The 24,242-nt window shown below is 41.0% G+C and overlaps 1 protein-coding gene across 3 annotated transcripts; it reads left to right on the top strand.

Annotated features, from left to right (window-relative positions):
• The first annotated feature begins 8 nt into the window (after positions 1-8).
• gtf2e1 (general transcription factor IIE, polypeptide 1, alpha) lies at positions 9-13,662 on the top strand. 3 transcript variants are annotated; one of them, XM_069154712.1, is made up of 6 exons: positions 9-187; positions 815-1,140; positions 1,233-1,390; positions 9,006-9,201; positions 9,441-9,670; positions 12,408-13,662. In XM_069154712.1, the coding sequence occupies exons 2-6, from the start codon at positions 851-853 to the stop codon at positions 12,857-12,859; spliced, it is 1,326 nt and encodes a 441-aa protein (XP_069010813.1). In that variant the 5' UTR covers positions 9-187; positions 815-850; the 3' UTR covers positions 12,860-13,662. The 3 variants fall into 3 exon arrangements, with proteins under 3 accessions (XP_069010813.1, XP_069010812.1, XP_069010815.1); XM_069154711.1 differs by having other exon boundaries at positions 845-1,140; XM_069154714.1 differs by lacking the exon at positions 9-187 and adding an exon at positions 226-288.
• Positions 13,663-24,242: the final 10,580 nt, after the last annotated feature.

The following is a 24,242-nucleotide window of genomic DNA, read 5'->3' on the forward strand; positions in this document are numbered from 1 at the left end:
TTCTCAAAATAAGTGGTGAAAGCGTGTTAGCTAAACGCAGCGGTTTGAGGAGTCTGAAGTTTTAAATGCGTCCAAGTGACGTTGAGCGGTGTTTGTCTGAGACAAAAGCAGAGCGGATAGCGTTACTCTGAAATGACTTAGGGAAGCGGCTGCTCGAGGTTTTTCGGTGGGACGGAAAGAGTATCGGGTAAGATGTGTGAACCGGCTACCGGGTGTCTGCAAACGAACTTCACGTCGCCTGCAAATTTAGTGAACATAAAGTGACTTCTTCAAGCTGATATAAACACCGTGAGTTCAGCCCTTGCTGCTTGAGCGCCTGCAGCGTTACTGGAGTATCCTGACTATTAGTTACTGCAGTCTCTTCTTCGTCTTTGTCTGAATGAGCTAACTAAAGCTAAGCTAAACGAAGTTGTCACTTTTTTTCTCAGTCGGTGTCTGGTTTGTCGGTATTAGGCGCCACTTTGAATATGGTGGCATAAAGCAGCTGTGAACATCTGTTCATTTAAAAGTGGTTCACCAATTTAACGGAGGTATAATGCATCCAAGAAAACCCCAAATGAGAAAAAAAAAAAAGAATCAAGCAAACGGGGATGAAACGTGATTACAAATATTTTGCTCCTCTCTCTTTCATATTTTCAGCATGTGGTATTAATGTGGCTCAATATATTGTCCTCTGAATTTGACACGGTCCTATATCTGACATCAGTGATTGAGGTGCTATTTTTTTTTTTTTTTTTTTTTTTTAATTGAACAACTCCTTTGACAGTCTTCCTGAGTCCCACTTCCCTCATCCTCCTGTCTGCTAATACCGCAGGTCTTCCAGAGGTCTCGTTTCTCTCCACAGCCAAAGATGATTGAACCAGAGTTACTGACCGAGGTCCCTGCAGCACTGAAGCGCTTGGCCAAGCAGGTCGTACGGGGTTTTTATGGCGTGGAACATGCCCTGGCCTTGGATGTGCTGATTCGCAACCCCTGTGTGAGAGAGGAGGACATGCTGGAGCTGCTCAAGTTTGACCGTAAACAGCTGCGCTCGGTACTCAATACCCTGAAAGCAGATAAGTTTGTCAAGTGCCGCATGAGGGTGGAGACGGCCCCCGATGGAAAGACGACACGCCACAACTACTACTTCATCAACTACAGGTTTTATGTTTTCTTTTTTTTTTTCATTTTTGTTTTTCACGCAGCAGTTCAGCTGATGGAGACATTAACACTCGGTCTAATTTTTTTTTCAGGGTACTGGTCAACGTGGTCAAGTACAAATTGGATCACATGCGGCGGCGTATTGAGACAGACGAGAGAGACTCAACCAACCGTGCCTCCTTTAGATGTCCATGCTGCTTCTCCACCTTCACCGATCTGGAGGCCAACCAGCTTTTTGAGCCCGTGACAGGTAAACTTCAAGCACAAACTACCTGCAGCTCTTTAACATGATAGGAGTGTTAGTCTTGATAAAGTATTCTGGCAGTTTTGTAGAAACTTTAGTTTAGTATTTATTAGAGCTCCCCCTAAAAGTCGATAAATCGAATCTGCTGCGTCGATAATGTGGCTCTTCAGTAAAGAGCAGTTTGATAACGGTTATTCCCTCCCCTGATGTGTTTTGAAACTGTTTCTGTTGATTAACAACTTCCACACACAAATCTTCACTCTGCTGTACTCACACACTCTGCATCAGCTGTTGAGTCTGGCTTTTATCTCTCCGTCACTGTCACGTCTTTTTTTTTTTTTGCCAAGAAGTGTATGTGGAAAAAAGAAAAGAATGTATGAACAAAGTTTCATATTAAACAGACAAATCAAATTTGACTGATTATATATTATTATTATTATTTGTATTTATTTTTATTTGGTCACAGTCCTAGTATTTACTTTATGGTATATAGATTGAAGGTACCTTCCCAAAGGTGTCACATATTTGTAATGAAATGTAGTCTGCAGAGATGCTCTCTACAGTAAGACCTGTGACTATGAATGTTTTTGGTGATTTAGTTTTACACTGTTCCATCTCAGTACTTTCTTACAACTTTTCAATTTAGAAAAAAAAACTGCACACAGCTCCTACAAAGGAGTTTATTGCTGTAATTACAAACCTGAGTCTGCCAGTTAATTAAATATATGATACCAGCGATTGATCCAAATCACAGAGGAATGTGCTCAACTTCAGAATGTGTTAATTGGAAAATAATTAAGGTAGAGTGGAACATTTAAAATATGCAAATAATTTATAGCAACAGATGTGTCTCTTCTAAATGAAGGCCATTGTGTTTGAAATATGTTTTTGTTTTATTTAACAATTATATATATTCTTAGGGGTTTCTCTCTCTTATGGTGTGCTGGGCAGTTGACCTCTAGATGGCAGTGAAACCACATACTCAAGTAGATTCACTAATACACCATGTTCCTATTAAGAAAGAGATTACAGCTGTTGGAATAAAAGGTTGGCCATGTCTCCATCAGCTTACTTGTCCGTCAACATGCAGTACTTAATGTTGTTGTTGTTGGACTTTTATGAAATGTACCCCGTTTTCTTCAGCTCATTTTATACTGGTGTATTTCTGAAGTTGTAGTTTATTCAGAAAATGAAAAATATTTACCTTTGTGAACCAGCAATTCAAAATTGTTTAGTTTTATCTTCAATCTCTCTATGCGTGTACGCCACGTTGTAGCGATGCGGTCATCTTTCACAGTTCTCAAGCCCACTGTATTTGTGTTTTTAGAGAGAAAGAACATTTCTGTTTCTGATATTAGCACTAGATGGATGCTAATTGAAACCTTGGTTGATGCTAATGATATGTAAGTGGCTCAGCGAAAGCTGACAGGCACACATTTTCTGCACATTAACAACCTGCCATATAAAAGTGCGTGGGAAGCTCACTTTAAATGTCTATTAATACTGCTCTCTGGCATGACCTCGGTAAATGATGAGGTTGAATCATGAACCCTACACATTTATGCACTGTTCCGTGGTGTTTTTACCGATTCACTGAATTAAAGCTACCAAATGTTTTAAGGCTATTCAACCTTCAGCTAGAATCTTCAACACGTGTACTAACAAAGAAATACACGTTTTTGATGTATTATCCAAATATAAATAATCAAGTAATCAATTGTAATTCATATTTTGCACATGATAATTAGCAGTGCAGTATTGTATTTTCTAATAGATAACAAAAAGTACTAAAGTTTGATATTCTATTTATGTTCAACTCCTCATTTAATCCTGTTTATCTCAAGTCTTTGTTTGGTCTGTTTATGAGTTGGGGAAATTACCTTTGAAGTTAAGTCAGCGAATCCAGGCCTACAGTCACAGTATTTGAGTCATTTAAGCATCGGGTAAAGAACAGAGTTACTTAACAACCACTTAAAACAATTCTGTGTAAATGTGACACATCTGCTCACTGTTCACATTTTTACTCCCGGGTAATAAATATCACTTTAAAAGGTAGTGATAAATAATCATTTTATTATGCTATTTGCACATTTTGGTGAGCGATTACGACTTGTGCAGTGATGACATTGTGTCAGTACATATGCCATTTCATTCTTTCATGTAGCAATTAAACAGATGAGTTCTTTTCACATTACAGCATTAGAAAATGTCTATTTTCCTATAAATGAATTAGGCCTTCTCATCACAGGAGGATTGGACAAATGGCGCTCAGGCCATTGGTCTCTTCTGCCTACCAAGAAATATTTTAGCAAAGGTGTAAAAACGTAACAATGACAAGTGAAAATATGACGGATGTTGACGGACTGAGATCCTGAGACATTCAGTCATATAGGCAGGTTTGCTGAGTGTGTTAATAGATGAAAAGAGGCTTAGTTAAAATCATGCCCATATTTGTTATTTTGCTGCATTTTATCAGGTTTACCTAAAGTATTGCATCACTCTTTTTTCCTCTATCTCTGTCTTTATATACAGTGAAGGAAATAATTATTTGACCCCTTGCTGATTTTGTAAGTTTGCCCACTGACAAAGAAATGAACGGTCTATAATTGTAATGGTAGGTTTATTTTAACAGTGAGACAGAATATTAAAAAAAAATAAATAAATAAATAAAAAAAAAATCCAGAAAATCACATCATATAAAAGTTATAAATTGATTTGCATTTGATTGTGTGAAATAAGTATTTGATCCCCTAGCAAAACATGACTCAGTACTTGGTGGAGAAACTGTTGTTGGCAAGCACAGAGGTCAGACGTTTCTTGTAGTTAGTCACCAGGTTTGAACCTGGTCCGCTCCTCTTTGCAGATCCTCTCCAAATCCTGAAGGTTTCGAGGCTGTCGCTTGGCAACTCAAAGCTTCAGCTCCCTCCACAGATTTTCTACGGGATTAAGGTCCGGAGACCGGCTCGGCCACTCCATGACCTGAATGTGCTTCTTCTTGAGCCGCTCCTTTATTGCCTTGGCCGTATGTTTTGGGTCATTGTCGTGCTGGAAGACCCGTCCGCGACCCATTTTCAGTGTCCAGGGAAGGAGGTTGTTGCCCAATATTTCACGGTACATGGCCCCGTCCATCCTCCCCTTGATGCGGTGAAGTCGTCCTGTCCCCTTAGCAGAGAAACACCCCACAAAGCATAATGTTTCCACCTCCATGCTTGACGGTGGTGACGGTGTTCTTGGGGTTGTGGTCAGCATTTCTCTTTCTCCAAACACGTCGAGTTGATGCCAAAGAACTTGATTTTGGTCTCATCTGACCACATCACCTTCTCCCAAGCCTTCTCAGAATCATTCAGATGTTCATTGGCAAACTTCAGACGGGCCTGTACATGTGCCTTCTTGAGCAGGGAGACCTTGCGGGCGCTGCAGGATTTTAATCCATTAGGGCATCGTGTGTTACCAATGGTTTTCTGGGTGACTGTGGTCCCAGCTGTCTTGAGGTCATTTAACAAGTTCCTCCCGTGTAGTTCTGGGCTGATCCCTCACCTTTCTCATGATCACCGATACCCCACGAGGCGAGATCTTGCGTGGAGCCCCAGACCGAGGGCGATTGATGGTCATTTTGTGTTTCTTCCATTTCCGAATAATCGCACCAACAGTTGTCTCCTTCTCACCGAGCTGCTTGCCGATGGTCTTGTAGCCCATTCCAGCCTTGGGAAGGTCTACAATCTTGTCCCTGACATACTTAGACACCCATTAAGTGTGTGTGTGTGTGTGTGTGTGTGTGTGTGTGTGTGTGTGTGTGTGTGTGTGTGTGTGTGTGTGTGAGAGTAAAAATAAAAAACAACCACAAAGTATCAGTCATTGCAGTAGGATGGGTGGAGAAATGCAGTATTTAAAGTGAAGATGAACTTTGGTAACTACAAAGTAATCACACCTCAATTTTTTAAATCATTCGTTAATTGAAATCACCTCAGCATGACCACCTCACTTGAAACCCCAGTGCTCGCTACAGTGAATATGAATCAAGCTGGTGTTGTAAAATCCCCCAAAGCTACTGTTTAATCATTCACAACTTCAGCAGGTAGATACTGTACATGTGATATTCATGCTGTTTGAATAAAGAAAAGATTCATTTTTAATGCCTGACAGATACGTTCCTAAAGGTACATTCAGTGCTGAAAGCACTGAGCAAGAGGAGGTTGTAATTCTATACACCGTTTATTGTGAATCAAGCTAATTCAAATCCCCCAATTGCCCAAAGAATGTAGAGAATTCACAGTTAAGCAGGAAAAGACTGTAAGATGTCAAAATGATCTGTATAAAACATGGCGTTTTAACATAACGCATGTTATATTGATCACTGCCTGGTCTGAGAGTACAGCATATTATTTAATTTCATTTTCTGTCCTATCAGTTTCACTAAAGAGCAAAAAAAAAAATGCTTTAAAAATGTAAAGTTCTATTCTATATCAAAATAATGATGCTACAGAAGAATATTGTGCTTATAAACAGGATTTTGCATGTTCTATTCTTTAAGGAAAGCGCCCTCTGTCATCAGTGTTTATTCATGAACTGTCTGTCAGAGTATGAGCCACCATGTTAGTGCTGTCTGCCAATCTGAAGGCTGATTGCCGGTCATCCAGTACTGTTGCTAGGCTACACAGACAGGTTGTGCTACACAAGCAATCAAAATATGATCTAATTTACTTTTTAACAAATAGTTTTTTATTTACATCTGTTTTCATTGGGTGAATGAATGTAGTAAATGGTTGAGCTCCTTGGAAAAGGGTTGTGTTCTGCCATCATCTCAATGATTATGAATCCACTATAGATCTCTATTACTGAATCAAAATGCTTTGAATTCATTTGCGTAATGTCCTTTGCAGTGGAGCTGGCCATATATTTTTCAACTATTCCGGGTTTTTTTTTCCCCTTGTCCGCTGGCAGGTTGAGCTGAAGTTTCTGTCACAGAAGCTCAAATATACTGTAAATAACTAAATCAAAACCCTTGCTTTGCTTTAGCTGCAGAGAAACATATTATGAAATTGATATATGTGATAACCCGATGCAGTACAGCCATGCAGTGTAAACACAGTCTGCAATAGCTCTAGCTATTGTTTACAATAGTAGTTTTCAGTGTCTCTCAGCAAGAAAGAAGTCAAAATGCAATTAGAGAAACTATTGAATTGTTGGGGCATGCAAGGCTACACATTGCTTACGAATGCATTTTCAGACCATGTACCGCTACAGAGAAGAATAGAACGGACAGTACAAATGTACAGTAACTCTCCATTTAATAACCTGTATAATTTTATGCTGGAAAGATATCACCTTTCCAGCTTTCTGTTGCCACTGTAGAACTGTCAGCATCTTCGCGGTGACACATTTACAACCATCTTGCCAATTACCCTGCATTTGTCTCCTTTTACAACATATCGCAACTGATATCAGTTCTTGCTGTGAAGGCAGTAACTCTGCACCCCGACACAGGCTGACAAAATGAATACCTGGATTTCTCACGCGGTAGTCTGATGGACCGGTTGTTTCTGCAGGGCCAGCAACACTCAGCGTGACCTCCTGGGGATGGAAAATGACATTGCTGGTCTTCCAGCTCATTCTGACCCGCAAAGGGAAGCCAAAACCCTGCAGCTCTTAATTTTCACGTTGTGTTATGTGAACGTCGTCACACCTGAATTTTTTTTTACTCATTCTACGTGACATGTTGGTCCCTCACCTTTTGGCAACATGTTTTGCAGCTCGGTACAAAACCTCATTTTCTTTTACCGTCACCTCTTAAATCAGTTGATTTACTCAAACATTATTTCTTTGTTTTATGGGAACTCAAAAATTATCTTATTTAACATTGAACCAAATGTGACTGGGAAGGTTTGCCCTACATCAATACTTAAGAGTAGACTAATGTCACGCCACGAGGGGTGCAAATAATACATGTTTTCATGTTTCAATTAATCAATGTATCAATTAATCTGTAAATTATTTTCTTGACTTGTATGTTAACTGTTTAGTCTTTAAAAAATATCAGAACATTATGAGAAAGGTTGACCAGTGTTCCCAAAAGTGCAATGTGCAGCCTAAAATGTTTGCAATCAAAGAGATATTCAGTTCATTATAATAAAGGATCATAAAATATTCACATTTAAAGAGCTGCAATTTTAGCATTTTTTTTTCATTTAAGAAATAACAAAACAATTTATCGATTATCAAAAAAGTTGGTGATTTGTTTTCTGTCAATCAATGAATCGATTAAGCTAAAAAATTTTTTTTTATAATATTAACATTCTTTAATTTGTCAAACAGTTGCAACAGTTTGCAATAATGAGCTTTGATGATACTACATGTGCATGAAGCACAAATAGAGGATAGCTACGTTTTTTCATAAGCAACGTCAGTAAAATGGTGCTGTCCCTAATGAGTTATTTTTAACTGACCAATTATATAAATAATGTGAAAATAACTATCTAAGTTTGATCAAAATCCAAGTTGAACACTCCTTTGACTATTAATCACAAGTGTTGGATAGTTATAGCTAAAAGTTCCTTTTCTTTGGATTAATCTTGAGGAAACGTTGGAACCGTATTCAAGTTGTTTCGTTTCATCCTCGAGCGTTTTGATTGTATTCAGCGGCATGGAGCATAGACGTAGTTTCCTCTGTCATTCACTCTTACATCTTTCCCCCACAAACACTTTATTTTTCTCTCTTCCTCATACCCACATGAATGCAAAGCAGACATGGGGTCTGTGCTAATGCTGGAACAGTTCCCATTATTGAAACTGAAGTCAGCCAAAGAAGCAGATGGTCAAAAGTGTCCTTCTCTGACTGGTAGGAAGCAAGTGATTAGTGTGAAGTGCCTGCAGTGTACCGAAGCCCTCGCAAATAGACCCTCGCAAATATAGTTCAATGTTTATTAGATTATCCCCAGGAAGCAATCATCACAGCGGAATAACCGTTTGCAGTTACCTTTTGAAGCAAATGCCTAGATTGTTGTTCCCCAATTTATGTTTCCCTCTCGGCGGTTGCATTGTTTCTAAGATGAAAAGTCACGGCTCAAGCATACGGTAGGGTACCCTAACCTTTTATCTGGGTTTATGCCACAAAATGTAAACAAAAGTAAACAAAGTTGAATGTAAAGCGGAGTATATTTTCATGCTTTTGTCTGACCGAGACACAGGGACACAGTGTGACGTGCCTGACCGTATATTGGGCGATTTCGTTTCCATCCTTCCCAGCGAAGCTTGCACTGCACATCATGGCCCCACCAACAGAAAACAATACTTCAAAATTATAGCATCTTAGCAAAACTTCACTTTGTTTCGACAAAGTTGCATGCAGACCACTTTTATGAATTGTCGCTTATGGATTTGCCTGTATACTGTGTTTTCATTTTAGGAAGTGACGTGAGAAACCACCGGACCATCTTGTGTATGTACAGGGATTGACCAGCTGCAAAAGAAAACGCACCACAGTATCGACTACCTATTGCTGTCAGTGATTTTTGAAAAGGAAGCTTTAGCGTAACCGCCGAGGCAACACTGTGTCTAATAGGCACGTGCATAGATCGTGACTACAAGCTATCCGCTTTGCTCCAAGTTCATTCTTTACCCGCAGGTACATTTCGCTGTACCTTCTGCCAGACGGAGGTGGAAGAAGATGAGTCCGTCTGTCCCGATGCCAGGACGCAGGTGGCACGCTTCAATGAGCAGATTGAGCCCATCTATGTGTTGCTACGAGAGACCGAAGACGTCAACTTATCCCATGACCTGCTGGAGCCTGAGCCTTGTGAGATCCCCGCTCTCAAACAGAGGTTAGTTTCTAATACGTATCCCGGCAATTCGCCATTCAGCTGCACGTTGATCCTCCCGAGTCACATCCTGAGCCGGCTTCTCTCGCAACCAATGGGAGTTCACCCCTGCTAGCAGCAAATTGACAGCAGTGATTTTTGGCTTACCTTATTGTCTGTTTGTGCCACAATGCAACGGTTTCAGGTTTAGACATTAATTCAGCTGTTTTTAAAAGACATTTGCTGACATTTTTTTTCTCTAGCCGCGAACGCGCTGCAGCAGCAAACGCAGGCGGCCCACACCGTGAAGCCTGGTCTAACAGAGGATCATCCTACGCTGACCTCTACACCCAGAATGTGGTCATCAGTATGGAGGAGCAGGATGAGCAGCAGAAGCAGGCCAGTGAGGGCAAGGCACCAAAGGAAAGGCCCGTTTGGTTGACGCAGAGCACCGTGCAGGGAGCTTACAACGAGCCTGACATCCTCAAGAACCGTAAGTGATGTGTTCCTTACACTGCGCTCTTTATGTGGGAATATTTATAATGCATAGCTTCCCATACTTGTACGACCACCTTGGCTGCAATTGTCTTGCTGAATACAGGAGTTACATCTGCTCCAATAATGACTTGAATGAATGGACCTGTGCTCACTTTGTTGTGTGCAGAAAATATATTCTTTAGCATGTTTTGCTGTAACTCACAGAAGCAATGTGCATGTGTGTTTCTGGTGTGAAAGCCCTTTAAAATATTGCCTCTTTCCTGTTTGCGTGTTTGTTTATGCCCTTTCCTTCATTCTGTGGTCTGAAGCTCTTTTAATCCAAACTTGGCTGTTGCAAAGAAAGAAAATAACTAAACTGAATTAAGTCTGATGTCTCCCAAGCCTCTGCCATATATTAATCTTGCTGAGCCTTAATAGAATTAGAGACAAATGCATGAGCTTATGGTTGAATTATTTATGTAAAATGTAATAATACAAAAAATATATATATAGACATTTTGACCTAATGAAGAGAAATTCCCAAATCGGCTCCAAAATCCATCCAGACGCAAAAGATGTAAAGTAGGCCATGTGTACAGCCACATGTTTTGCTGTTGTCTTTCCATTTCAAGCATATACTCTGCCATAATCTCAAATTCTCTTACTCTGTGAGTCAGAACATGTTAATTTCCACATAGAATTTGAGTTGCTGCTTTAACTGTCACTAATCATAAATAGTGTTGCTTCCTCCTTGCATGGCAGCTCTACTGTGTGTGTGTGTGTGTGTGTGTGTGTGTGCGCGCGCGTGCTATTTTAGAAAATCCCAAGATCGGGATGAAATGGATTGCAAAATGCAACAATTCAGACCACACACACCTTTTGCTGCTCTTCTCTGACCTTTAATTTCAATCCCTGCTCTCTTTGTAGCTGAAACAGGATATTACAGGTCAACCCAGGTTATCTCCCTCTGTCAGTGGTTCTTCAACCACTATGATGCTGACATTGTTTCTCCACCCAAGGGCATGTGGCAATCAGACCTGGCCAGACTCCTCTGAACCATAATTGCTTTATTGAAATAATCAGAGACTTGATTAGTGCACGGCTGAGCAAGGCCACGATAAAATCCATTCTTGTGGATATTAAATGAGTCGTGCCTTCTGAATGACCCGTCTCTGAGGTATGTCTGTGTATCTCTCTAATGATTTTGTTGCCCTTTGGAGCTCGGACACAGACATGACATTTAAATGTTACATGGTTTTATTCAGATCCACTCCTACTTAACTGTTGATTTGCATATCCATCTCTCTCGGTGAAATAACAGCTGTAAACCGCTACGTTTGAAATGCCTTGTTTTTCATGAGCTACATTATCCAAATATAGAAGAGCCTTATTAAAGCCATTAAGCTCATCAACTAATATTCCCAATAATAATGTAAGTAAAAGGGGAAATGTGACCCTTGAAGTTGAAGTGATGCAATCAGCTTGGGCAAACTGTGGTCTGTGTACCCCCCCCCCCCCTCCGGTGGTGCGTGAGGCTGTTCAACTGTACTACCACCTGGTGGAAAAAAAACAACTGATTTTGTTGATTAAAGTGAACAGTCATTACATATACACATCATATTTAAATAATGCAAAAATGAGTTGTTAATGATTTCAATGTTTTAGAAATAAAATTGGCGTGCAAAACAGCATTCTGCTAACGTTAGCTTAAATTTAGCAGGCGGAATGAGTAAAAGCTTGAAATGTCCGTTTTAAAATCAATGGTCGACTCGCACATTAGTGCATTTTGAAAGCATGCTATCTGCTCTACACTGGTCGGAAATGTGTTTTGATGCAGTAGGTGAAGGGAAGGAAATGCATGGTCATCTTTTATTATTGCAAAATCTAGATTAGGAGATATATCTCCTGATACATGAATTAGTTCCCGGTGCTTACCTACAGAAATTAAGAGATTGTGGGGGAAAAAAAGATCAACCAAATTTAGGTCAAGTTTGCGTAAAATAAATGCCGTTCAAAGTAGATGCTGTTTATCAGCTGTGGGATCTCAAGGGATGGACGGCAAGTTTGTTTAATCTGTTCTCCTTTTTAGATGAGAGATTTGTCTTCTCTCTAATCTTTTGTTTGAGTGGGTTATTCAAGGTTCATTATGACTTTCCATTGTGGTAGTTGTTTTTCTGTTCGCCTGCCCTGAAGCTTGCATGTCCCCTTTTTTTTTTAAAGAACTTGAGGAATAAACACTTTGACGGTTGTGATCATTGCTGCCAGTAGTTCTCGGAAGGAAGGGAGTCTCAGTTTTTATGCTGCACCGCGGTTTCCCCTCGACCAAGGTGTAAAATCAACCATCATTATTTTACCAGATCATTATCTGAACTCAGTCTTCCTCACTTCTATGTTCATTCTAATTTTTCAGTGGTGCGGTGCTGCAAATCAAGCAGGCTTGAGTTGACAAAACGCTGTAGAGTCCAGCTCAGAAAGGATCTGATTATTCTCAATATCTTTTAGCCTTGTGTGACAAGATTGGTCCCGATGCCGATACTCGAGTTTGGCTCGGGACATCTCCACTAATAGGTCCTAGTTGAGATAGAATGCGCCAACCATACCACGTCGTCAGTCAGACACCAAGGAATGAATAGAACTCAGAGTGGTTAAAAATGCTCAAAAGCAGATTAAACCTTTTAAGCTCGTGGGGAGAGGAAGGATTCCAGAAGCGTGTACGCTTCTTATTTTCATAAATACTCGTTTTGTTTCCGCAGGTGGAGACGTCGCACCCGGAGCCCAGGACGGAACAGCAGCTCACGGAATTGGTCAGGTCGATGAAAATGAGGAGGTGATGCGTGCTCTGCTCATCCATGAGAAGAGGGGAGTTGCAGCTGGAGCAGGTGGAGGTGGAGCGAGTGCTGCTGCCAGGGGCCTCGTCTCCGCCACGGCTAAGGCCAGCGACTCGGAGAGCGACACCAGCGAATCGGATGACGACTCTTCCGCGGTCCCCCCCCCTGCCGCAGCTGTTCAGCATCGGGAGGACGAGGAAGAGGACGATGACGAGTTCGAGGAGGTGGGGGATGAGCCAATGGTGATGGTGGGAGGTCGTCAGTTCTCGTACAGAGAGGTGAGCCAGAGGCCAGAGTTAGTCGAGCAGATGTCTGCACAGGAGAAAGAGGCTTATATTGAAATGGGACAAAACATCTTCCAAGACATGGACTTCTGAACACGCCAATAAAATTGTACAAACATACATACATAAACATAATGAACCAATTTGATGGATCTTGTCTCGCACGGACAATAATGATAGCTATCAAAATGCACACAACTTCTCAAGATAAAAGTAAATGCTGCTCAAGAAGTATTTAGTCAGCTCCGTGGTCCCTCGTTAGAAGAACCAAGGACGTAGAACATGTTGGACAGGATTGCCCACATGATCTCCCCTACGTTCTGTCACAAGTATTTTTCAAAGTTATCAAACAAGAAGGGAGCTGGCTAGCTGCAGTGCCAATTTTTTTTTTCTTCTTTTAGCCTATTTTTTTTTTTTCAGCTGTAAAAAAAAAAATACAGCTTAAACACAACTGTTGAACACAGGTCGTCTCCACCAGTTGCGTTTAAGCTGTATTTTTTTTTTTTCAGTCATCAGTCTCTCAAGCAATGGACGGAAGAGAGACCTTTCTATGTTTCTATATGTTTAGGCTCCAATTAAATTTTCAGGTATGGGCTTAACTGTATTGATTTGTGTATTGGGCTGTGAGAACTGCCAAAGGATGTCTGAGCACCTTGCAGTGCTGGAACTGAACCCACTATTGGAGGACTGAGGAATCAGCGGCTGCTGTCGTGCTGCTTTCACTACGCTGCCTGTGAACATGTTGTTTTTGTGGAACAAGGCAACAGACTGGATCTGAAAGCCCATTTCAGGCAAACACAAGAGAAAACGATGATGTTGGTAAATCTTTGTGGTCAACAACTAAGTATTTTTTTATTTGGAATAATCTGTAATAAAAAAGACACTGCAGTACAGGATTATTTTGAAAGTGTAATAAATGTGTCAACATAAAGTGAAACTGAGGTCTGGTTATAATGAATGAAAGCTTTCTGTACAAACAGTTAGACTCGCAAGCAATTCAGAATATACAAATATGGAGGCACGAACATGTCTGCTTAAATAATGGACTCTAATGAGTTCTCCTTTTATTTTATTTTTTGCAGTTGGACCTCACATTTGACTCTATGCTTGTGATGCTTGGAGTACGCCTTTATTCTACACCCCAAACTTTACATAAGACCTGTTAGCAGCCTGTGTTGGTTAAAATTCTGAGTTTCTACCATTTCAGCACCAAGAGACACGAGACTCATTTAAACTATAATGAGACAAAGAATACACCCACTAGCCACAACGTTAAAACCACGGACAGGTGAAGTGAGTATCAATGAGTATCTCGTTACAATGGCACCTGCCAATGGGTGGGATCTATTAGGCAGCAAGTAAACAGTCATTATGTTGTTTTGTTGGAAGCAGGAAAATGGACAGGAGGAGTTCCTTTGCACAAACCATTGAAAAGCTTAACGCCGACTATGATGTGAAAGTTGTCTGAACACACGAGGCATTTCAGCTCGCTGCCGGTCACGGTGCTCATGTTTACCCGTGTCCGCTGCCAAGAGTGACTACAATGGAGCGTCGGAAGTGAAGCATGGAGCAGCAGAAGAAGGGCGGCCTGGTCTGATCAGTCACATTTTCTTTTACATCATGTCGCCCAGCCGGGTGCTCGTGTGTCGTTTGTCTTAGGAAGAGATGGCAGCAGGATGCACAACGACAAGGAGGCAAGCCAGCGAGGGACGCGTGACGCTCTGGACAATGTTCCGCTGGGCATCCATGTGGACATTGACCTTCACACCTACCTGAACATTCCTGCAGACCACATACACCCCCTTCACGGCAACGGTGTTTTCTCTCGGCAGGATAATGCATTCAGGAGTGGCTTGAGGAACATGACGTTGACTTGGATATGTTGACTCGGCCTCCACAATCGCCAAAGCACAAGATCCGACCAGGCTTCTGTGGGATGTGTTGGAAAATCAAGTCCGATCCGTGGAGGCCTCGTCCCGATACCGCAGGACATCTTCGGTCCATCCCTCGGCGGGTCAGTGCTGTTCTCACGACATTAAGGCTTCCTAAAGAATATATGGCAGGTGGGTTTCATGTTGTGGCTGACCGTTGTATGTTTTACCTGTTTGTGTTCCAAAATGATTGATTGAAATGGTTTTTCCATGTCCTCACAATTTGATTTACCATTCAAAGCTATGGTCGTTTTAACTGTTGAAATTGCTAACAGATTTATTACAGTATTAATGGACTGGGGGATGTCAAAAGGATTCAAATTCAGTTTTGAAATATACATAATTATTAACTCAAACTATGTATGCAATACAACAAATTACACTCCCTGGTGTACAATGTTAAAATTCATTTTTTTTAATGGGGACAGAAGTACCCTTTTAAAAAAAATCACAACATTTCATTGATTGTGAAATTTACCTACACGCTACCTATTAATTGATGCAAAAGCCACATTTTTTTGAGTCAGATTGTCAATGTTCTAGTTTTTTCTGGCATAATCAAGATTAGACATTTTCATTTACAAAAACTTGAATCCAACAGAAATAGAAAAGAAAAATTGCACGAGGAAAACTAAAATGTCATATACGGGAGAGATTTTTTTTTTTTTTTTTTTTTTTTTTTTTTTTTTTAGGCATTCCCTACCGAGCAACTGTTCTGGGCTACACTCGCTCCATATATAGATAGGAAGGGCTCCTTTCTCTGGTAATAAAAAAAAAAACCACAATACTTCGTTTTAGGTTATTGTATAAAGATGTAACCACAATTTTAAACACTGTACCTCTACCAATAGATCCAACCTAATCTTACACACTGGACCTTTAATTTCATAATCTTTATCGTCAAGTAATACAAGCCCATATCAACCAAACAAAGAAAACTTAAAAGCTGTTATGAGCACGGCTTTATTTAGACCAGTATGAGAGACCGCAGTGTGTCATCCGTCTTCAGTTGCCAGCCAACAAAGCCAAGAAGCCAGCGAAGCTGAAGCTCCATCTGACAACACGACAGCCAGAGCAGGTGAGTACCGTCTGGTGGACATATTCAACTCGCTCAACAGCCTCAACCCGTCTTATCGATGGAGGTTACGCCTCCATCCAGCTGACAGATTTTCTTCTCGTGAGCAACCCATCTGTTGAAGTAGCAGCCCCCGTCTCGCTTCACTGCGCCAAGCCAGATCTTCAACTTGTGCTCCTCCGGTTTAAACACAGATGTTTGGAACCGAGTGTGAACTTCTGCTGAAACGGCTTCATGTGGCCTTCGCGGGCAGGGCCGCAGAGCAGCCGCTGCAGCCGTCTCGTGCTAGTTTTGGATGAACTCGTCCTGAGAAGCTCTAAAATTTCGCGGCCTCAGAGGTGTAGCTCAAACTACGAAATCATTTGAGATTGAGACACTTTCAGCCCTTGTTTTGATTTTACATTTACTGTATGGTTCCACATCTATCGCCTACTTAACCGTAGACTCTTAACAAAAATCATCTGATGAGAATGTGTGCAACCTGCCCGGTACCAAAGGACAGTCGGAAAAGTGGAGCCTCCAGCAGCTAAATAAATAATACATTCTTACCTCAGGAGAGAGTGAACCCAAAGAGATGGGAAAAGTAAACGTATTGTAATTAACATTTGTCAGGTTGCCTGAAACATTGAATGCAAATGAAGGCTAATTCTGCCCCATGTTTGTGGTGTAACTACGCGTAATGTGTAATTAGGCAACCGTTTGCCAACAAGTGAGCCATAACTCGACATACCATATTGGAGGCCAGTGTTTAATTGGGAACAGCTTTAAGGAGATTGCAACTCTTGGAACACCTGCTGCCTGAGTCTCTCTCTCTCGCTCTGGGAATATGTTTCATCTTCGGAAACCTTCTTTTGTTTTGCATTACCCGAGTACTTGACCTTCTAAATTGTGCGATGAACAAACAAAAGATTTGACTGATTTACATGCTTCACACTGCTCTCATGTGAAATATTATTGACATACGGTTGTGATGTGGTGCTATATAAATAAAATTGAATTGAATATGTATACACGTAGCTTTTCTAACACTGTGTGCGCCTGAAACAGTGTTTGGCGTGAATGATGAACACGTCATATTAGAGCTGGGTACCGAACTTTGACACTTTTATCACGGAGACCGAATTTATTTAATGCCATCGTGTATCAAAAAAAATGCAGTGTCACTTGGTACTACTTTGATACCAGTAACTTGCATGAGAGGCATTTAGGATCCATGTTGAAATTGCAGAATCTACCAATAGTCTGCAGGTCTCTCTGTATAAACTGCATGAAAACTAGTTTTGTGCCGTAAGTAAAGTAATCTTTTTTTCTTTTTTTTTTCTTCAAACAGATTTTCTCAAAATATGAGTCAGGAACCAGTATCAAAGTCAGGGTATAGATACCAGCACTGGTACTTACTTCATGTACTGTACATAATTAATGTGATCACAACATATAATGTTCACCTTGCAAGAGGATAGCGCCAGTAATAGGTGGGCTACATCAGATCCTGTGTAACTGCTCCATAAAAGTATCTAGTGTACATATGATATTCAGGAGAAAATGTCAAGCGTCTGACGCCTCTGGGGCAACCCTACAAGCCCTTACATCTCTTTTAAGTTAGAGGATGGACACCTGTAGGGCAGAGCCTCAAAGGTCACGATGAAAACAGGACCTGGCCTCATTAAAGCATCTCCCGCCCTTCAGGACAGCTCAATTAAAAACCTAACCTCATGCTGTTCCATTGATCTGCCAGGGCAAGTCTGAGTGTGGGTCACAGGGAGGGCAAAGAGAGCTCTGTAGGGAATCCCCAAAGCTGCAAAAAAAAATAATAAAAAAAAAAAATCAGGGGACCTTGAAGATCAGGTAGGCTTTGGCGTAGAGGTAGGTGGGCATGGATAGTCTTGCTTTATGATTTTGAACATGGATACCGGAGTTTGAGAAGATCATCATCTCTCTTGTGACAACCTCTTTTTTTTTTCTCTCGTTTTCTTTTCTCCCTGCACTTTATTGATCGTGACGCAAATATTGAAACGTGGACGTGAGCTCATTTGTTTGTGATGAAAGAGAATAATTTAGCAGAGAGGGAATTAAGGTCAACATCCAGGGAGCAACTGGCATTTCAGTGGGAGGGTGTGGTGTAGGGCTGTGCTTTTCTATGGCTGTGTGAGCGCGAGTGGGTGGAGACTCAGGAAGGCAGGGTTGTAACGACTGATGCCTCATGAGGTTTGCAGGAGAAGATTACATAAGGATTGATTGATCGCAGGTGTCTCTGTCACTCCTCATCCAATAAGGCTCAATGATGAACAACCTAATGATTGACCCTGTTTGTCTGTCTGCCATTCAGCCTGCAATTCTCTTTGATCGCCTACTCTGAGCTGTTGAGAAGCTGCGACTGTTTTAATCTATCCTTGCACCTCCGTGTACGTCGGAAGACGTGTCTAGAAACGCGCCATTTAAACCTTTTAACGTCTAGAACTAGTGCTCTCCCTCGCGCTTGAACTTTTACGTGTTTTCTGGCATGTTTGTGTCTTTCGCTTGGTCCTTTGAAACATAGATCCTTCGAAGCCTGTGACTGATTTGTGGCATGCGTATTTTAATTCGATACGTTTAATTGAATCGAGGTCAATGCTAATGTCGGCAAGCTAACAAGCTCGCGATGACGATGCCGGTAACGACCTGCTGATGTTTAGCGGGTGTGTTTATCATGTTCACCACCTTAGTTTAGTGTGTTGGCATGCTTATATTTGTTAATTGGCACTGTATACAAAAAGAATACAAATGTTTTCATTTTGCAGGTGTTCGTTCGTATGCCACAAGAGAAGTGGGCGACCATGGCATTGTTAGGATTTTCTTTATCTGGGAAACACAATTATTCGTACAAAATAATTAAAGTGATCGATCAAGTGGATTTTAAAGTATTTCACTTGATATGAGGGGGGGGGGGGGGGATGTGTGGCACTCAGGATGAACAAGGCATCGATATGCCGGCCACATTGAGAGCAAAGCTGGGATTGAGTGGTGGTTCTGCTGTTGTTGGTCATGCTTTCACTCCTGTCACAGCAACCATGACAAATGAATGTCCATATTTAGAAGCTGTTAACCTTTTGTGGTAGCGTTTCATATCCATTTTGAAAAGAACAACCATTATTTACCTTAATTATTCGTGAGTCCCCGCACACATCCATAGCAGCCCAAGGACAGTAATGCATCTGAGGAGGTGTGTTCACTGCAGCCTGACGTACTGTATGGGCCTCTTTACAAATGCCATTCACATCCGTCATGTATCTCTAATGTGAGGAAAGCAGCTGCATTGTAACCTGTTGTAGTTCATTGATGGCTACCTTTTTCAGTTTGGAGTGAATGTATGTCAAGGGATTAGATAATTCGATACTCTCTTTAATTTTTGCTTTTAATAATTAACTGGATGTCATCTTTCTATATATTCAAAAATATTTGTTTGGCCTTTTTTATGAAATAGCTTCACCCAAATCTAAATAGAGCCATCCACATGTGAGGGTCATGTGGCTGTAAACAAAGCATACTAGAATTTTTTTTCTTTCCCCCATACAACTACTATTTTTCTTTGGTAATATTCATTGAATATTCCAAATCTGTTTTGTTTCCAGTTAGTTGCCTTTGACAACGCTGTTTTCTTTCATGAATCTGGAATTACAGGACAGTCTATAAAGACCCATACACTGATGCACATTTTTGACCCAGAAAGAACAAAATCAAAAGCTTCACAGAACAAACACACATAAAGGTGATCTCTGTAGACATCCCAGACGTCTGTGCAGCCTGATGAATGTGAAAGACATAATCAGTCGATGACGACTAATGAAAAAGCAGCATTACTAGCTCTCCACATGCTTTTGTTCGTCCTGACGCATTGCTGTTCCTGCGCTTCAAACAAATGAACCGCTGAGAGTTGATTTGAGTGGACTATTGATTTTTGACTATGCCTTTCTCAAAAGGGAGTTCGGACTGTCACTCAAACGCTCTCATGTATTTTACTTATTCTTCGCTCCTGGTTCGTTTGCTTGGTGTTACCAGCGTGAATAAACAGGAGGTGGTAACGCTCCCCTGAGGTTTGTTTCCAGTCGTTGCATACTATGGGTGTAAACCTCAGTTAAAACTTTGAAACTATTGGAGAAGCCTTTAACCAATCGGCACTGGCCACCATAAAACAGGTTCTGTGCCGGAACTAACCTTCCTCTAATGTAAGCAGAGTGAAACGCCATGTCGGTAAGGCCTTTAGAGTTTGTAAAGAATATTTAAGGACAGAAGAAGTACAGTTTTCAGTCTGACTTTAATTCCTCGATATCTCCTAGTGTTGCTTCAAATGGTCGTATCCTATCGTATGTAGCTCTGCCGTCGCTGCTATTTCTGGAAGCAAACGCTTGACTTCGTTGCACTTAGCCACTCCCACTGGCTGATAGGTCCGCCCTCCAGTGAGTAAACATTCATGCAAACAAGGTTTAAAGACTGTATTCACAGAAAAGACTAAAGCTGTTGGCAATAGACAGGCAGGGCCGGGCAACATTGTTGTATCTTATTAAAAAAAGGTCTTAAGTAATCATCCTGAAAGTAGAGCATATGGCGTGCAGGTAAAGTGTGAGCAAGGCCACAAGTCTGTAAATAAGCTAAATGAACCCTCCACCCCGGCTTTGTACTAACAATGGAACTTTCCAGACCTTGTCATCCTACACGTCTCTCCACTTGTTGCCTCACTGAGTTTCCCTCCTCCGGCCGGTCACATGATTCAATCACCCTCCTCCACAGTCTCTAATTCCCTTATCAGCCCTCCTGGTAAGCGGTGTATACTGTGGAGGGCAGGTTCCACTGTAGGTTTGCCAGATTGTCTCTGGTGCCACAGCCTGTTATCTGTCTGACTCGTGCCTGTTGCCTGTGTCCTGTCCGTCCCGTCTGCCATGCTTTATCACTCGCCTGCTCTGCCTGTTGATCTTTGATATAGCAAACTGCCTCCATCCGACCTGTCAAGTCTCTGGGTCAGCTTTTGTTTACACTTTGCCAGCCAGAAGGATTCCAATGTTCGTGTTCACCGAGTGTCTGCTCTGTGAGAATTGCAATGCCCTTGTTTTGACCTTGAGGTTGCCATGTTCAAACGTATTCAAGCTGTAGGGCTGGGCTTAGCAATATGTTCCAGTTGATGGACACTTGCTATATTTTCCAGTTGATAGGACTTAAATATTTCATCTCGTTGTTTTTGCACTGTGAGGCAGGTGCTGTCCATTGGTGCCTGCTTTTCTTTCCCCACTGCAATATGACATCATGATGTATATATCTTATGGCATGATCGTTCTTACCGTTTCTTGCTTATATACAAGTGTATGGTGACCCCTAAGGACAAAGCACATACAAGGGAGAAATAATTACAACTATTTTTTTCAATACTACATGTACTTATGCTTTAGGAATAGCAAAACAGTCTTTCATAGCTTTAAACGTATCTCCACCATGAAATCATTCTTGGACTGAAATTAAAAAAAAAAAAACAAGCGGCAACTTTTATGCTACCTGAGAGACATCTGTGTTTGAGTGACTGAGCTTGCTGTGTGAGCCAAACTAAAATCTCACTCTTTTATTTTTCTCTCTCTCATTTCTGTACTGTGCCTGTGCAGCAAAATGTGAGACACCGATTGTGAATGCCTCAGCTGCTTTTGCTTATAAACTGGTGCACTCCGACCCTGGCTGATGTGACCATGTGTGCATGTCTAGCTGAAATCGCCTCCTCTGAGAACAATGGCTAAATTCAAAGTGTCATTAAGTAAGGGGGGGGGGGGGTTGATAGTAAGGTAATAATGAGAGCAATGACGCAAACAGTGTACATGTTATATTTCCGGATCATGCCCACAATTCGAAGGTAATTACTCTCGCCATTTAGATCTAAATCTGCGAGTTTGTATCTTTTACTTCTACGGAGACATGACCATTTGAATTAAACACCTAGATAAGGCCAATCAAAAAAAAAAAAACTTTATATTTGAGAACATTAGAGAGTTGGTGAATTTTGTTAAAAATGTTGGTGACCTTTTCAGAAATTGTGAAACAAATACTAAGATATTATGTCAGTGTAACCATCTCTACAGGGCAGTCGCCTCAGACCTCTATGCTTTTTGTACATTTTTCAATGTTGTAATTTGATTTTAACTGAAAAAAAAAATTGGCATTTTCTTTCCATCAATCTACACTCAACAACCTATAGTGGTAGCTTGTAGAGGCTTATCAGACCAAATTAAGGGTCTGAATAGTTTTGTAAATGATAAACTTCAGTTTGTGATTTAAAATGTTTTGCATAAACAAAAAACATATTTTCACTTTGTAATTTTGGGTTGTCGGGTGCAGAGTGGTGAAAGGCAATTGCCTATTTTATCTGTTTGAATAACATCAACACAATACAGTGTGCAAAAATTGGAAGGGGTCTGAACAGTTCCTGGAAAGTCAGAAAAAAGTGTAAGAACAAAACTTTGCATTCTTGTTTCTTTTTTTTTTTTATTGTCTGTTGCCACTCAGACCTCACACCTCCTTTTCCACCCACCTCCGAGCCCTGTGGGAAAAGTACCATGAGTATGCAGTGTTGATGTCACCTACTCATTAAGTCCTCAGTTGACCAACAGCAGGACCGAAGAAAACCCTCGCTTTCGTATCCTGGCAAAATTAAACTTTCAGGTCCCTCAGGAAACCAATTATCCATTAATGTGTGACTCAGTCATCTCTACTGTTTGTTCACATTAACCCGGAGATCCGTTCTGTTTATCAGTCCATTGAAAAAAGAAAAAAAAAAAATCAGTGTCATCTGAAATTGTCTTTACTTCACTTAATGGCACGATGATTCAACAAGGAAGTCAAAACCTACAGTTATTAATCTGTGCTCAGCACAGGGGATGAATCATGATATGCATAATATTCAGAGATGAGGACTAAATGTCTGCATCTCCTTTTATCTGCTGCTTTTGTCTGAATCAAATCATTCCGCTTCAATTAGGAGTGGATAAATAGTTTGTTCCCATCATGAAACTGATTTACTGTTGACAAATTTTCATAATGTTTTTCACTCTGTATTTTAAACTAATCTTGCCAAATTTAGCTCCTTTATCTGACACATTAAATTTGTACATCAAAAATCTCAGTAACCAGCATCTTCTGATACATTTCTCTATGTGGCACTTGTAAATCCATGGCTATTTTTAGATTCAATTTAAAGTTATTGTTTGGCATTTACAAATGGTGATGCACACACACACACACACACACACACGGCATCTTGTAAGTTTCTCTAACTATTTTTTTTTTTAAGTTGGGCCTCATCCTCACTGACATTTTATCTTACTAGAACAACCCTACTTAAGGCAAAACAGACGCAAGTCTAATAATTTCATTATTGTTTTTAATCTGAAGACAAGTGGCTGAATAAAACCCTGACAAAGACCTTTAAAAGTGTATCCTAAAAACAAAACTTTCAATTCTATTTAAATGTTCTCTCTTTCTCTACATCAGTATGGTTTTAAGCGCAAGCATAAAACAGGACATTTGTTTTGTTGAGATCAGTTGAGAAATACAACATTTTCATCTGTTGGTCAAACTCTGAAATTAAATGTGTAAATATACCAACATTTGATCAAACTCAATGGGCATTTAACTTGCACACAAACCACAATTAGGCTTCGTGCTCAGCCAGCGCTCCAATCTAGGCGATTTATAGCACATATCATTTCTGAGGAGATTTGTGATGTAACTCTTTGTCACCAGTTTACGTAACTGACAAAAATCTTCCAACCATGACTGAACCCTGAATTTACTGTAAAGGGCTCCTCTCTGTTGGGTGAATATTGGGCTGAGGGGCTGATCTGACCGGAGACGAAGCTTCTCCACCGGCCGGCCATATGGCTCCGCCAGCAGACCCTTGGAGCGCAGTGTTAGCTTAGCGCTGCTGACAACATTGACGGCTATTTGCCCAGCCGCCTTTCAACAAGCAGGAAGGACACATACAACACGTGTGGATTACTAAACAGGCCTACCAGGCCCTGGCCCGGGAGCCCAAAATCTCAGAGAGGCACCCTAAGCCAGATCCTCAGCATGAAGTGGCTGTTAATGACTTTTCATTTGTCGTTACATAATTAAAGGATTTAGTTGTTTGTGCCAATAACAGAGCCCCAAAACTCTTACTGAGAAACCCGGGGTTTACCGCTCGTCTGCGGTTGATGAGTTGGTCAAGTGATCATGTTTTTTGGAGTGCAAAGCAGCCCATTCGATACTACACGCAGGGTAGCCCAGCAGACGATTTGAAATGTAGTTATCAGACAATGATTGTTTCTGTGGACTGCTGTCAGTCACCAGTGAGAGGAACTGCACCACTGGTACAGTCAGTGACAACTCGGTATGACCAGTTGACTTTGTAAAGTATTTAATACATATTATGTTCAATATGTATTAAACACCTTTCCACAAGAGTCTTTAGGCTGTTTTG

Source organism: Embiotoca jacksoni, unplaced genomic scaffold, assembly GCF_022577435.1.
Source record: "Embiotoca jacksoni isolate LCO1_2020_lvr unplaced genomic scaffold, fEmbJac1.0.p SCAF_2, whole genome shotgun sequence".
NCBI classification, from domain to species: Eukaryota; Metazoa; Chordata; class Actinopteri; family Embiotocidae; genus Embiotoca; species Embiotoca jacksoni.